At 46.4% G+C, this 15000-nt stretch overlaps 1 protein-coding gene across 1 annotated transcript in view; it reads right to left on the reverse strand.

The window, feature by feature from the left end:
- The window catches only part of LOC125311338 (echinoderm microtubule-associated protein-like 4), a 49293-nt gene that overhangs the window by 28610 nt on the left and 5683 nt on the right, over window positions 1-15000 (reverse strand). The window contains 4 exon segments of the mRNA XM_048269274.1: window positions 2013-2069; window positions 2071-2196; window positions 3183-3315; window positions 11376-11561. Coding sequence (XP_048125231.1) covers window positions 2013-2069; window positions 2071-2196; window positions 3183-3315; window positions 11376-11561 — 502 coding nt within the window.

Raw genomic sequence — 15000 nt, forward strand, 5'->3', positions numbered from 1 at the left:
AGGCTGGCTGTTCCCAGCTTAATGGGCACGGGAAGGATCTCTGTGTGTGTGTGTGTGTGTGTGTGTGTGTGTGTGTGTGTGTGTGTGTGTGTGTGTGTGTGTGTGTGTGTGTGTGTGTGTGTGTTGGGTTGCTGGAGCAGGAGGGGTGAAACAAAGCTAATTGGTTTGCAGTATCTTTGAAGCTAATTGGAGCTGATGGCTTCCGCAGCTAATATGGGAGGCTAATTGTGGCGAGAGGCAAGTTCTTCTGTGTGTGTGTGTGGGTGTGTGATGGGGCACGAGAATGCACGGTCATGGAGCTGAGGTATTCAAATACAACCACAGCCTGACCTCATCAAAGTGTGCCTGTGCGGGTGTGCGTAAGCATACTAGCAGACCAGTGGGAGGGCTAGCACACAGCCATGGCCGAGTGACGGACAGACATCTGTTTCCCATCACTCTCCCCGAACCTCTTGGGCCGGGCTGAACCTCTGTGACCTTGCTGTACGCTCCGACCCAACAGATTCTGGCGCTCTCCCTTATGCAACACACCTCCCCTCCCCTCTCCACACCTCACCTACTGTACTGTCCATGCCTCTATCTGACCACAGTCATCCACTACCAGCTGAAACAGCTCCTGGATCACACAAGGGAGCTGTCCTAGTGGAGTGTCCCAAAATATAAAAACCTGGATGCCCCTACAGACACAGCGCAGGGTGAGAGTTCCACTTTCCACTGGGTCTGCTGCTTAGGTCTCCACATACACAGATAGATCACCTAGTTCATTACAACATAAGAGCCATGCAGAAATATGTGCTGTGTGTGGCCAGTCAGCATCTGCAAATGAGGCAGGATTTCACTGAATTGGGCAATTTGGGCTCTGGCCTGCACGGTTAATTCTAGACTGTTCCAGTGGCAGCTTCCTCACTCCACCACAGTTTGGGGATTTCCATAATGGCAGATGCAGACAGCATGCAAATCCATCTACAGTATTTCAGCATCTATGCTGTTCTGATATCTTACGAGGACTCGCTCCATGCCTTCATCAGACCGAGCAAACCTCATCTGTCAGCATGCCGGTGGTTCTTCTGTCTGTGTTTTCATCTGTGGTCTGCTTGTTTTCATGTGGCTTAATTGCCAATGAGACAGGGTTACCATCTTTTATCTTTACTGTAACCATCAGTCTATGTATTTCTAGCTATCCTTGCTGTCCCGCCTGCATGTCTGTGTCAATATTTCTGCAGTTTTGCTGTTTTTCCATGTTCATGTCTCCTGTGTGTGTGTGTGTGTGTGTGTGTGAGACCATGACGTGGTGTGGGGCGCAAGGTTGCAGCCCGGGGAGCAGTTGGACAGGCCTCTCAGCTGTGTGCTTGGTCACCGCATATCATCTCTGGAACAACACATGTCTTGTGTTTGCCTCCTCTACGGGCTAGTGTGCATGCACTCCCAATTGTGCATGAGTGTGTACGTGTGTGAATGTTTGTGCATGTGTGTATGTATGTGGGTGTGTGTGTGTATGTGTGCTCCTGCATCTCCCTACATCATCCTTGTTGTTTTCACTGATGTCGCAACCTCGAGCATTGGAGGCCTCGAGTCCTTTCCAGTACATATCATCTGCTTGGCCCAGTTTCCCCCTCTGAGATTCATTTGTGCATGTTACTGTGAGCTTTTCCAATTTGCAAGGTCAGGGATGAAGTGACAAACAGCGGGAAGAGAAAGAAAGAGAGAGAGAGAGAGAGAGAGAGAGAGAGAGAGAGAGAGAGAGAGAGAGAGAGAGAGAGAGAGAAAGAGAAAGAGAGAAGGTGGCAGGCGTGCACTCTTGTCAAAGCAGAACATACAAAGAGAAAGAGAGAGGGAGAGAGCTGAGAAAAACAGCCTCTAGATCAAATCAAACCAAACAAGATATTAGCCTGTTAGCTTAGCTTAGCTTAGCATAGTGCTGTCCAAAGGAACAGCATGTCAGCCCTGCCCCAAACATTGCTCAGCTAGCATTGAGGAGGGTGAGGGTTGGAGGCATGGGAGGCTGGAGGAACCTTTTGGCCGGTGGGGGGCCCTTGCTCTCCGGCGTCTGCCTTTGGGGGGGGGGGGGGGGGGGATGGGGGGTGGCTGGAGGGGGTTTGGGGTCTGGCCGCGGGGACTTTATCGTTAGCCTGCGGAGGCTCCTCCTTCTCCTTGATGCCTTCCATGGCTGGCTTGTCCCGCTTCCGCTCCGTACCGCTGCAAAAACAACCAAGGCTCACGTGAAGTTGACAACAGGTGAGTGGGGTCAAGGGACAACCTGGGAGTTAGAGGTGTTCACAGACAGAACACTCTAAAAGAGAACTGAAATTGCAATAGGACAACACAGGACAGCAAATATGGTATAATATCAAACAAAACAAACACTAAACATTCCCATGCTAATAGCCACATTCTTTGGTATTCAAAACGATAAAGGCACTCCGGAAACATAAACAGACAGTGAAAAAAGTCCACACACACACACACACACACCCCCTCAGGTAACACAGGCCTTTATCCTGAAGTTAGCTGAGGGGGTTCTTTGGTGATCTTCAAACAAACAACAATAACAACAGCATTTGGAGAGACCTTTGACATCAATAGTCTAACAGTTGCACAGAGTCCTCTCTTAGCATCCACATTCATCACACTTATAAAGAATGTCAGTTGGCTTCAGGATTGTTGGAAAAATAAACATTGCCCTCAGGAGCTTACAGACTGTGACAAGAGCTGTTGCATCACAGCCAGGGAGACAATGCACACATATCATCTTCCTCATGGTCCACTGAGCATGGAAGATGCAGAGCTCACTTATCACAATATAGCCATACCCACCTGCACTACTGGAGTGATCTCCTTGCCAGGTTTTATTCACAGGTTATATTTATTTTTATTCAACAAACTGTTTCCACTGTGAGCTATAAGAGGAAGGTTACATAACGACACATAATGGTTCAAGAAAGACTAGCAAACATAACAGGGAAGCCTTGTGTCAATATTGACCAGGAACAGAAAGTTAGAGTGTGTGTTTTCTTGTAACGCTGTTTGGCATCTGCGTGGTGAGATCTGTGTATGTGTGTGTGTGCATATATATATATATATATATATATATATATATATATATATATATATATATATATATATATATATATATATATATATATATATATATATATATATATTCTCCTGTGTGTGTCCTCTACCTCTTGGCTGCTGAGGAGAGCGTCTCCTTCCTGGCGACGGAGACGGCGGTGCTGTCGCGGTGCGTCTTGCGCACACTGGAGCCTCCGTTGGCGATGCAGGACATGGAGTAGGCCTCGCGCAGCGGGTTCTGACCTGCAGGGGGCAACGGAGAGACCCAATCAGGACTTGACTGTGATCATTTAAGAAGAAAAACGTATTCATCACCGATGGAATCACAGTTATTTTCACTATAAACAGTAATCCTCTGGCTCCTCCCACTACCCATCATCATCATCCTCATCATCATCACTTTCAACACCATTTTCATCACACAAGCATGACATCACTAATACTGTCACTAGGACCACTCTGTCCACACGCAAAAGCACTATTCTTCCCTGATAACAGATGCTGGAAATGCCGCTCACTCAAAATGCATGCAGATCTAATTGATAAGCTAGCATCTCAATTACATCAACACCCTTGAGTGGCTATACATGCATGAGCAACAATGTATGTGCCTTTTTACTGTAGATGACTGCAAACAGACGTCATGTGGTTGCTTTTCTCCAATCCTGTGGCTACAGAATGTTGTTGATATAAGACCATAATTAGGGACATGAAGAGACGGGGGAAAAATGAGTTCTGGCGCATCCTCTGACATTTAACTGGGATCAACAACACAGAAACGTTGGCAGTGAAATCTAATCTTGGACCATTTTGATCATTCTGTCTCTTAAAGGTTGTATCAGCGATTGCGGGTGTAACGTCACTTCTGTTGATGTTCAAATAAAACAAAGAGATAGCTCACTACTCCCTCCCGCTCCTTCGCGTGCAATTGAAACTCTCCTGAATGCGCATCTCATTGGTTATTGGTTGGAACACTTTATTTTGCCTTTGAGTGGTCGGCAACACTTGTTGATAGCATTTGTATTTGTGTGCAGATCAGGCTTGTGCAAAATTCCAGAATTTAATTGAAACTGGCTCTTAAATTCCAATTCAATTCTTGAATTTCACTTGCATTTCAATCGAGGTAGCAAACAGGAAGCAGAATTGCAATTCGAATTGTGCACAACCCTGGTGCAGATCTCAGAGCCTAGGCTACCTACAGAGACACGTTTTTTTGATGGCCTGCTTTATGGGGCGGGGAGCTAGCAGATCCTATAAAGCTTTGACCTGAGGTGCATTCAAATTCTTTGAGCAGAGACGAACATTTGAGGCGAACACGTTTTCTGTAAGTTGTTAAATTTGAACGTACATGTACAAATTACAAATTGTTAAATGTCAATGGTAAGCATTCACTGGGAATTACCTCCTCAAACTGGTTGGGAGCGTTTGCAAACGTTTTTGGCAAACTCTAAGAAAATTGTTTGCCAATGTCCACAAACACAATTTGAACGCACCTCCATTAGGACTAAATCAGGAAGCATACGAATAACGACTTTGAAAAGAGATTAATATGATTGACAGCGGAGGGTGTGGTTAGAAAAGGCTGAGAGACCGAGCACAAAGGATTGTCTGGGGTATGTCCCCATTTAATCCAGCTTCACACTCTCAACAGCCCCTCCACTCTCTCTCTCACACACACACACACACACACACACACACACACACACACACACACACACACACACACACAGGCTCTCCTTCTCTCTCTCTCTCTCACACACACACACACACACACACACACACACACAGGCTCTCCTTCTCTCTCTCTCGCTCACACACACACACACACACACACACACACACACACACACGATGACACAGGCACAAGCACACACTACCACAACACCAGCTAATTGGATCAGGGTTTAAGAGATTAAATAAGTCCTGTCTGACAAAGACAAAGACAGAGCAGAGCAGAAAGAGGGAGAGAGGGGGGGCAGAGAGCGAGAGAGAGGAAGAGAAAGAAAGAGAAAGAAAGCGAGAGAGACTTGAGGAAAAAACACTGCTGCCACAGAGCAGAGATGCCAACAAACCACTTCACAAAAACTCGAATGCTTGCATGTCACCCATGTGGCAATGAAAGCCACACACGAAAGTGCATGCACACACAGACACGCACACGTACGTACGTACGCACGCACAAACACACACACACACACACACACACACACACACAACTAAAAGAAAGTAGTGCCACCCTAGACACAACCGCATCACACACGCCACACATATGCGTGCTGACGAGGCAGTCTCTTCCGCTCCATGGTGAAATGTGTCTGCAGCATGAATAACCAAAACTGTAATCTACGCTGCACTTAACTGTACCCACAGACACAACACTCATGGCTAATGTAGGTCTAAAAGGGATGTTGTTTATTCATTTACAATTCAGACTGTCCGGTGTCTCAGACACAAGCATGTCTACATCATGAATCTCCAAAGCAGTCATTCATCAAGAGCAGTAACTGAGAAAATGTCCATCGTCAAGGGAAACAACAGGGACCGCCTTTCCAGTCTGATTCTTGTGTCCCTCTAAAGCTGACCATTTCAGCTGTCTGCCCAGTCAGCGACAGGGACCATGTTAAATGTCTGATTTGTGTCCCATTTGTGTCCAAATATGATAGACGTGTGACTGCTGTCCAATAAACTCATAGTTAAATGCTAAAACCATACATTTACCTGTATTTTTTATGTATTTATTATTTGATAGAACTATAGAAAGGTTATGTTATGGCACAGGGATGAACATTAGTGTTTTGGAAAAGACACCTTGTGTCCTGACTAGACCATGTTTGGTCATGTTAGGTCGTCTCAGTCTGATGCATTGATAAGGTGAGTGTGTGATTGTTGTAGCTCGTTATGCAATGACTGTGTGAGTGTGAGTTGTCACTCGTTAGTGTAGTTGTAGAGATGGAGTCGGTCTGCACTGGAACCTTAGTGTTTGTGGGGCCTCTGATTGCTTTAATTGGAGAGGGTGGAGTTTGTGTGTGTGTGTGTGTGCGTGGGGTGGGGGGGGGGTTGTGTATGTAATTACTATACTGTAGAAGGCACACTCCAGACGTGTGTGTGTGTGTGTGTGTGTGTGTGTGTGTGTGTGTGTGTGTGTGTGTGTGTGTGTTGTCCCAGGGGGAAGCGATCTGATGTCTGAAGCACATGGCCCAGTTTTACGCTTGATTACCTAAACATAAACACATACACACGCCTGGACACGTGGCCACACACACACACACACACACACAGTGCTGGTGGCCTCTATAGACCCCCACCCCCAACCCAACCACAGCGTCTCACAGAGAAGTCAGCCCTTTGGCTATTCTCACCCAGTCCTTCTCAGCTCGTTTCATAATTAACTGCTGATGAGAGGTTTATGTTTTGCTTTCTGTACTGTATGTAAGAACCTGATCTGGAACCAAGTGCCCTTGGGGCCTCCGGTCTGGACAGATCACCATCCCCCCCATCTGCTGTATCTGTATGTATCTAATATGTAAGAGATTATCTGGTGCAGAGGCCAAGCCTCACATCTCCCCGCTGATCTTCCTGTGTGTGTGTGTGTGTGTGTGTGTGTGTGTGTGTGTGTGTGTGTGAGAGTGAGAAGGGGAGCAAGAGTGTGTGTGTGTGTGTGTGTGTGTGTGTGTGTGTGTGTGTGTGTGTGTGTGTAGTCTGCACTATTTCAGAGGAAGTCCTTGCCTGACCTCCGCCGCCCGGAGGAAGTAGAGACGTCGTCTGCCTTCCATCCAGGACCTGTCACTGCCTTCCTGCCACAGGACGCTCCCTCTCTCAGACACTGACCGCGTCCGTGTCTCTCCGGCAGGGTCAAGCCCACACAGAGCCCCTGTCTGGGTCCCTTCCCAGTTTAACTCCAACTACATATACATTTAAGCACATCAATCATGTGGTGCACTACCAGTCTGGATAAAGACTCAACCTATGTTGGGCTTCAATGTAAACACAAGTGAGCCCATTTCAGCAGTGCAGGTCAGCCTTGTAAACATGTCACCCTAGCCATGGTCACTGCAGTCATGTGGAGGACAGGAAGAGAGTCGCACAGTTTATTTTTTTTTTTTTTACCACCGGATGTCTCTGCTTTCTGACACCAGTGAGCCGAAAATCCACATTCCAGATACTAAATGATGAGGGGAAATATAGAGTGAGGAGGGGAGCATGGAAACACTGAGTGGAAGAAAGATAGAGAGAGAGAGATAGAGGGAGAAGGGGAGAGAGAGAGAAAGAGAGAGAGAGTGAGAATAGTAGGCTGATAATGAGAGAGATAAAGGGAGAGGGTGAGAGAGAAAGAGAGAGAGAGTGAGAATAGTAGGCTGATAATGAGAGAGATAAAGGGAGAGGGTGAGAGAGAAAGAGAGAGAGAGTGAGAATAGTAGGCTGATAATGAGAGAGATAAAGGGAGAGGGTGAGAGAGAAAGAGAGAGAGAGAGGAGAATAGTAGGCTGATAATGAGAGAGATAAAGGGAGAGGGTGAGAGAGAAAGAGAGAGAGAGAGAGTGAGAATAGTAGGCTGATAATGAGGAGCAGGAATAACAGAGTACAGAAGCTAAGAAGTGCTGAGCAGCGAGGTGCTGAGTCAGCCCTGACATTTCACAAGTGGGAAAAGTACAAAAGTAAGTGTGTGTGTGTGTGTGTATGTGTGTGTGTGTGTGTGTGTGTGTGTGTGTGTGTGTGTGTGTGTGTGTGTGTGTGTGTGTGTGTGTGTGTGTGTGTGTGTGTGTGTGTGTGAGGCCACAGACTCAGGAAGGGGCCTCTTTTGGGGAGTGGGTTTAGAGAGGAGGGAGATGGAATATTCCAGAGGTCCACAGCAGATTTAAAGTGAGCAGTAAGAAACACCACATAAAGATTCAGTGTGTCCTTGTCCACCACGGAGCCATTCCATACATCAAGAACACACACACACACATACACACACACACAAGGTGATCCATATGACTGTCAGAAGCAGATCTGGCACCCCACTGGTAAGGGGGAAAACAGTCCGACACCACTAGATTATGACAGACACTGAGCCTCAAGCTGATGGGCGTATTTGTGTCATCAGATCAGTATTAGATGAATGATGCCAGGATATTGTGTGGGTTTGCCAGATCCCTGAGAAATGATTTAAGACAGGGCAGACTCTAAGCACATTTAATTCATTTGGTTTGAGACAACAGAAAAGCAAACGCTATTTAATCCTTTAAAATCATGAATGGAATAGAAATAATAAGAGATCAAAGTGAATCGTTTGAGGGCAAGAAATAGCGTTGGGTCGTCTGGAGTCAGATCTTGACCCCATGAAAAGGCAAGAGGCCAGAAAACGCAGAGTCATCTGCTCAGCTTTACAGACATCTCTCCGCTGGGCCTGCCAGAGGTCATCGTCATGGTGACCACATTAAGCAAGCAGTGATGTCATAATGAGCTCAAGGGGACTGACCAAAACAACAACTGACCAAAGGAGGAAGGAGTGGAGAGGCAAGGAAAGGGGTGAATGAGGCTGGGCAGAGAACGATGTGTCGTGTCTAGACACAAACATACACAAACTCACACTGCTCCATATCCGCTAGTGTGTGGACACACGGACCCAACACCAGCACCACAATTCGCCTTTTCTTAAACCCAAACGGACTGGTCACCAAAAACCCTTTCCCAAACTGATTATGGAGCTTCTGATCAATCAGAAGACAGCTAAGGGGAACTACGTCACGTCATGGGCTGATATTAGGTGGAAATTCAGCATCAGGAGCTTTGGTTCTCACCACATTTCACTAGAACGATGTGAATGCACTGCTCCACGTGTACAGTTATCTAACTTCACTACCTTCCTCACTGAAAGGTCTTCAAGCTAGACACAAGCCGGAGATATACTGCATCTGACATATGCTTAATGCTTTAACTTACTTGGAGCTGACATGTATTTAAAGGTATGTCATGCTCATAGGTCTTTTATTGACAGCAGGTCCAATAAACGTCACCATTTCTCCATAGGTAATAGGATGACATGCTGCGTATGGCATGTGTTCTATAAGGATTTTCCTACGCCTGGTCATGGCTCCCAGATTGATATCACATATGATCCACACATTGTGAGAGAATAGGCCAGCATCAAACAGAGCTCTGACTTCTACACCCCTCCAAATTAAAGTCAACGTATTACACTGGGAGCAGTATTGGCTCATTAAAAGCAGAATTGTACTTCAGTGAAGGTCTGAAGATCAAACTAAGGCTTGATGAAATGAATGTCATTGGTCATAGGTTCCATACCCTCAAAGCCACATAGTGATGAAACTATATCCAGTATGAATAGCCAGCCATATATGCTGCTTTGGATTAAGGCCCCGGAACATGAATAAATGGTGATGTGTATGTGCATTTCTCACCGTCCAGTTAACACTGGCTACTGTGACTGCTGCAGCAGTGGTCAGGACATTCACTCAGTTGGGGAAAGATACGCGTGACTCACTGCAGTCTCTGGACTGCTGTTTGGGGGCGAGCGCTACTGCGGGTCAGGTTGAGACCCTCCTGACCCTCCTGACCCCTGGGCAGCCACTGTCTGTCATACAGATGTGTCCGCAGCACCCAGCAGAGGAACAGACTGAAAGAAACGTCTGTTGAGCTGGGAAATGTAGAGTTCACGTCTCTCTCTGAGGAAGAAGACCAGCGATGCTGTCACCACAGCACAGAGGAGCATATTGTTTCCAGATAGTCACACACACACACACACACACACACACACACACACAGAGAGTCATCCAAGCCGGGGGTGGGTGGGAGTCCTTACTGAGGCGTGATAAAGGAATAAAAGAACTTGCCAGTGTCCATGGGTGGAACACAGAGTCACACACAGTCACATACACACACACACACACACACACACACACACACACACACACACAATATCTCTCAAACACAAACACACACATAGTAAATAACAAAGACACACACAGAGCCAGATGTGCACACACAAACATACACTCCCATAGTTGTTGTGCTGCAGATATATGGCTGAGGAGTGGGTCAAGAAAAAGAGAGAAAACAGTGAGGGAGAGAGAAGAAAAATGTGGGGAATTAAATGCAATCTGAAAACAGCTGCACACCAACTTCACACACACACACACACACACACCAGAAGAGAATGCCAGAGTCAAAGAGACCTGTTAATATGAAAATGAAAACTCATAGCTTTCTGACTATGCTGTAAAGAATTTGCACATCATCAGTATTTCTCTCTTTCTCTCGGAGTGTGTATATGTGTGAATGTTAAGCTGCACATCCCTTTGACTTCTTAGAAGGGACCAGTCTTAGAAAACATGAAAATGTGGTGATTACAGTACTTAAGCAGCAGATGGCTTAAGCATTGTGAGCTCAAGAATAAACAAATCCCTTCAAGTGGCCCCCTGTATATAAGCTCTTAAAGAAACACATGTCAAAACACACACATACTCCTATGTGGAGACCAGCGTGCCACGCGCACGCACACGCACACACACACACACACACGTGGCCAGACACACAAATATACAAAGTCACCATCAGGCACAGACAGCCAGACAACCAGACAGACATACAGACAAACACACACAGCCACAGAGACACACACACACACACACACGTGCTGGGAATGGAAATGTTCTGAGACAGAAGGCTTTAAACTGTGAGCAGTCTGGCCCTGATCCTGCACTTCCTCCATGTAAACACCGGGGGAACCACTGGAGGCTTCTCTCTCTCTTTCTCTCTCTCTCTGTCTCTTACTTTCTTTCTTTCTCTCTCACTCACACACACACATAAACAAACACACACACACACATAAACAAACACACACTCACACACACACACATTAGCATACAGCTGGAACCTACTCAAACTCACTTAAGGTACAGATGGGATTCAGAAGTTAAATGCCACACTCACAGAAAAGAAAGGCATACCTGATAACAACCACACACACACACACACACACACACACACACACACACACACACAGTGCATAAGCGATATACACACCCACTTGAGAACTACCTTTCCTTTTGTTCCATGCCACTTTAAGAAGTGCATTGATAAAAATCCAGCTTCAAAGTGCTTGCCTGCTTACTTAACACAATCACAGAGAGAGAGAGAGAGAGAGAGAGAGAGAGAGAGAGAGAGAGAGAGAGAGAGAGAGAGAGAGAGAATAGATAATGTGTGTGTGAGTTGTATATCAATCTGATGAGGATTTGATAGCCTTCTGAGAGAAAGAGAAAGAGAGGGAGGCCAACATCTCCATTTAGGTGTCCGCGTACCTTTGCCGGTGGCGGCCTGCTTCTTGGCGGCGGCGGCCGAGTCCTCGGACAGAGCCAGCCTGCGGAGCACATCGGCCAGCGCCGCCTTCATGACGGTGATCTCATCCTCCTGCTGCTGCACGCGCAGCTCCAGCGACGACAGCCGGTCCTGGACGTCCGACGCACTCGCAGCCGAGATACTGTCATCTGATGGAGGGACAGAGGGCGGGGGAGAGGAAGGGTCAGTCATTTAGACATGGCATAAAGGAAAAGAAGACATCAGGATATAGAAGACATTATCTGCATATTCATGCGTCATACACACACACACACACACACACCAACCCATATTGATGGTGAAGACTGTACATACATCTGTGTCTGTGTGTGTGTGTCACTGTGTGTGTGTGTGTGTGTGTGTGTGTGTGTGTGTGTGTGTGACATATGAATATGCACTCACACTAAGGAGAAAGTGCAGTAAAAAAGTGCATTTACTAAAAGTGTGTTACGGAGTGCAGACCCTTGGAATGAGCTACACATTCAGCACTGCTCTCAGCAGTGTTCTCTCCTCTAAATAGCAGCTTATCTGCTAAAGCTGCAGGCTGAGGCTGCACTACCATGGTTTTTACATGTGAGTGAGAGAGGCAGAGTGTGTGTGTGTGTGTGTGTGTGTGTGTGTGTGTGTGTTGCAATCCTGGCAATGCACGTGAAATTCTTTTTAATTCTGATTCTAGGGAAAGCCAGGGCTGACCAGAATTTCTGAGGACAGCAAAAAATGCGCGCGCACACGCGCACACACACACACACACACACACACACATTCTGGGAATAAGCACCAATTGGGCTGAGAAGAAAAAGAGAGCTCCAAGGGCTAGGGACCTGTGGGTTGGCAGTGCCAGTTAGCGTGCCCGGGGTAAGTGGGTGGGCAGACCAGCCTGGCATGATGAGCCCGAGGGGGGCAACTTAATCTGCCCCACATAAACAAGGCCCACGCGATTGTAAACAGGGAAACAAAAGACACTTATTCTGCACTGGGGAGAAAGAAAACAACCAGAAGCCACACACACAGGCACAGACACACACACACACACACACACACACACACGAAAGACCAACTCAATCAGCAATCAAATTTACTGGGCCAACCAACCAAGGAAATCAATCACAGAACTGCAGCATCTCAGGAACACAGCTGAATAGAGAGTAGTCAAACACACATCATTATAAATAATTGGGAAAAGTGTGTTTAAGCTGAATCAGGAAACAGACACCTCAAGGGAGAGCAGTTGATCCCAGAGCAACTTATAACCCCCCCCCCCCCAACACACACACACCTTCAGTGAACACACACTTGAAGACAGCACTGAAAGAAAACAGACAGTGAAAGTGTGCAATAATCATAAAATATGAGGACTTTGTCTCGTTACTGTCTAGAATCTCTTTCATAACATTTTATCTTGATAGGAAAACACATTCACACACACACACAAACACACAGGAACATATCTACATGGAATTCAAAGCATAATATCAATCAATTGTTCCACCCTTACTCATTCAGGAAAAGAAAGGTATATCTGGAGGAAATCTGCCTTGTGTGAGTGTGTGTGTGTGTGTGTGTGAGAGTGTGTGTGTGTGTGTGTGTGTGTGTGCATGTTCGTGTGTTTCCGGTTTCTGTGTGAGTGTGTGAGAGTGAGTGTGTGTGTGTGTGAGAGAGTGAGTGCGTGTGTGTGTGTGCATGTCCGTGTGTTTCCGGTCTCTGTGCCAAGTGTTGTGCTCTACAATGTTTCCCACAGTGGTAGACTCTGAATGGTGTAATCTTATCTTCATTCCATCCCTTGGCCCAGAATCACAAACACACACACACAAAATTACACACACACACACACTTCCCGGTTCACTTCTATCTTCACAGTCTTTGCTGTGTGTTTGTGTGACTTTGTTTTTTTTATTGAACAACTATTTCACCAGTTGTATGCATACACAGATATGCTATAATCAGCCATAGGGGCAAAGAGTGTAGTTTATGACAGTGTGCATGCATGTGTTAGTTTGTGCACGTGTTTATGTACCCTTTTGTGTTGTAAGACAAAAACAGCGCTATAAACAATCATACACACACTCATATGCACGTGCACACACACACACACACACACACATGAACAGACAGAGAGAGAGAGAGAGAGAGAGAGAGAGAGAGAGAGAGAGAGAGAGAGAGAGAGAGAGAGAGAGAGAGAGAGGTGCTTGTGGATGCATGTCAACCTGTGTGTGCCAACACATAAGCAACATGTTTCAAGACCACAGTGGAGGATTTCTACCTATGATCCTTTGCAACATTGCAGTAAGGAAGGGAAGGCTCCACACTTGTCCTATTTCACAATAACCCGACACATTCCTGACTTTTCTACACCACCCCCATATGCTTGCACACACACACACACACACACACACACCTCTGATTTTAAGATTTTAAGCTTCTTTGTACACTCTGCAGTCATGTTTTGGGTTTAGAGTCGTGTGTTTGATGGCAGGAGGAAGTTCTCCATCCTGATTACAGAGATAGACACAAGATAACAATTCTACAACAAACACATGCTGATGCAATCAAGCCATGTGCTCCGAGCTTCTGACACTCACACACACACAGACAAGTTTGGATTTAAACTCACACACAAGATGAAATTGCAATGCATTCATAATGCCTACATGTGCATCAATGGCCCTGTATCAGAGGAGCGCTGGAGAACAAAGGCTTGCTGAAGCACTAGCCCACTAGGGAGCTGTCCACATCATGCCATGAGGCATACATGCTGACCGCTTACGATCTGCTTGAGCATACAAACTCTTATGCAGGACAGGGCCTCACAAAGGTCCGGGGATGCTGACACAGAACTTCTAAGGATGTTTTTTGAAGTTTGTGCTGTTTGGGGTTTTCATAGCGAGACCAAGCCATATTTCATGTTTACTGTCCCCTCTCCACCCAGCAGAGCTCAAACGCACACACGTACACACACACACACACACACACGTACACACAAGCAGGCACACAAATGAAAGCATATATAGCCTCTGCATCCATATTATTAGGCCTAGACTTGTATCTCATTAAAAACACACAAACCCTCGTAAAGAGGCACCCTGAGAGACACAGCACATGTCTCAACTAGCTGTTAGTGTGTGTGTGTGTGTGTGGCTATTGGGGCACTGATTAATACTACAGGAGGAGGGTATAAACACATGCACACACATACATGAACACACACAAACACACACACACACACACACACAGGATCCCATCCCATTATTAACTAGCGTGACAAAGCCTCTTCACCCTGCGGGCCTTCCTGTGATCCAGATGGAGTGTTTGTGTGGAGGAGCCTTCAGACGGCATTATAGAGGTTACAGAAACATACACACCCCCTCCCACGCATATGGAAAAACAAGTCCTCGTTATTTTCAAACCAGCAAACCAAGGGTGAAAGAAACACAAAAAATTGGAAACACACGCACACACGCACACAGAAAGTGAGGGGAAGACGTGAGGGAAGAAGCCTTGGGAACGCATAATGTTTTAGAGCGCTTGGCATGCCGTCTCCAAGCTCTGGGGACAGCGCTCCGCTGCAGTCTTGTGCACATCTGAACCAGG

The sequence above is a fragment of the Alosa alosa genome, chromosome 18 (assembly GCF_017589495.1).
Source record: "Alosa alosa isolate M-15738 ecotype Scorff River chromosome 18, AALO_Geno_1.1, whole genome shotgun sequence".
NCBI lineage: Eukaryota > Metazoa > Chordata > Actinopteri > Clupeiformes > Clupeidae > Alosa > Alosa alosa.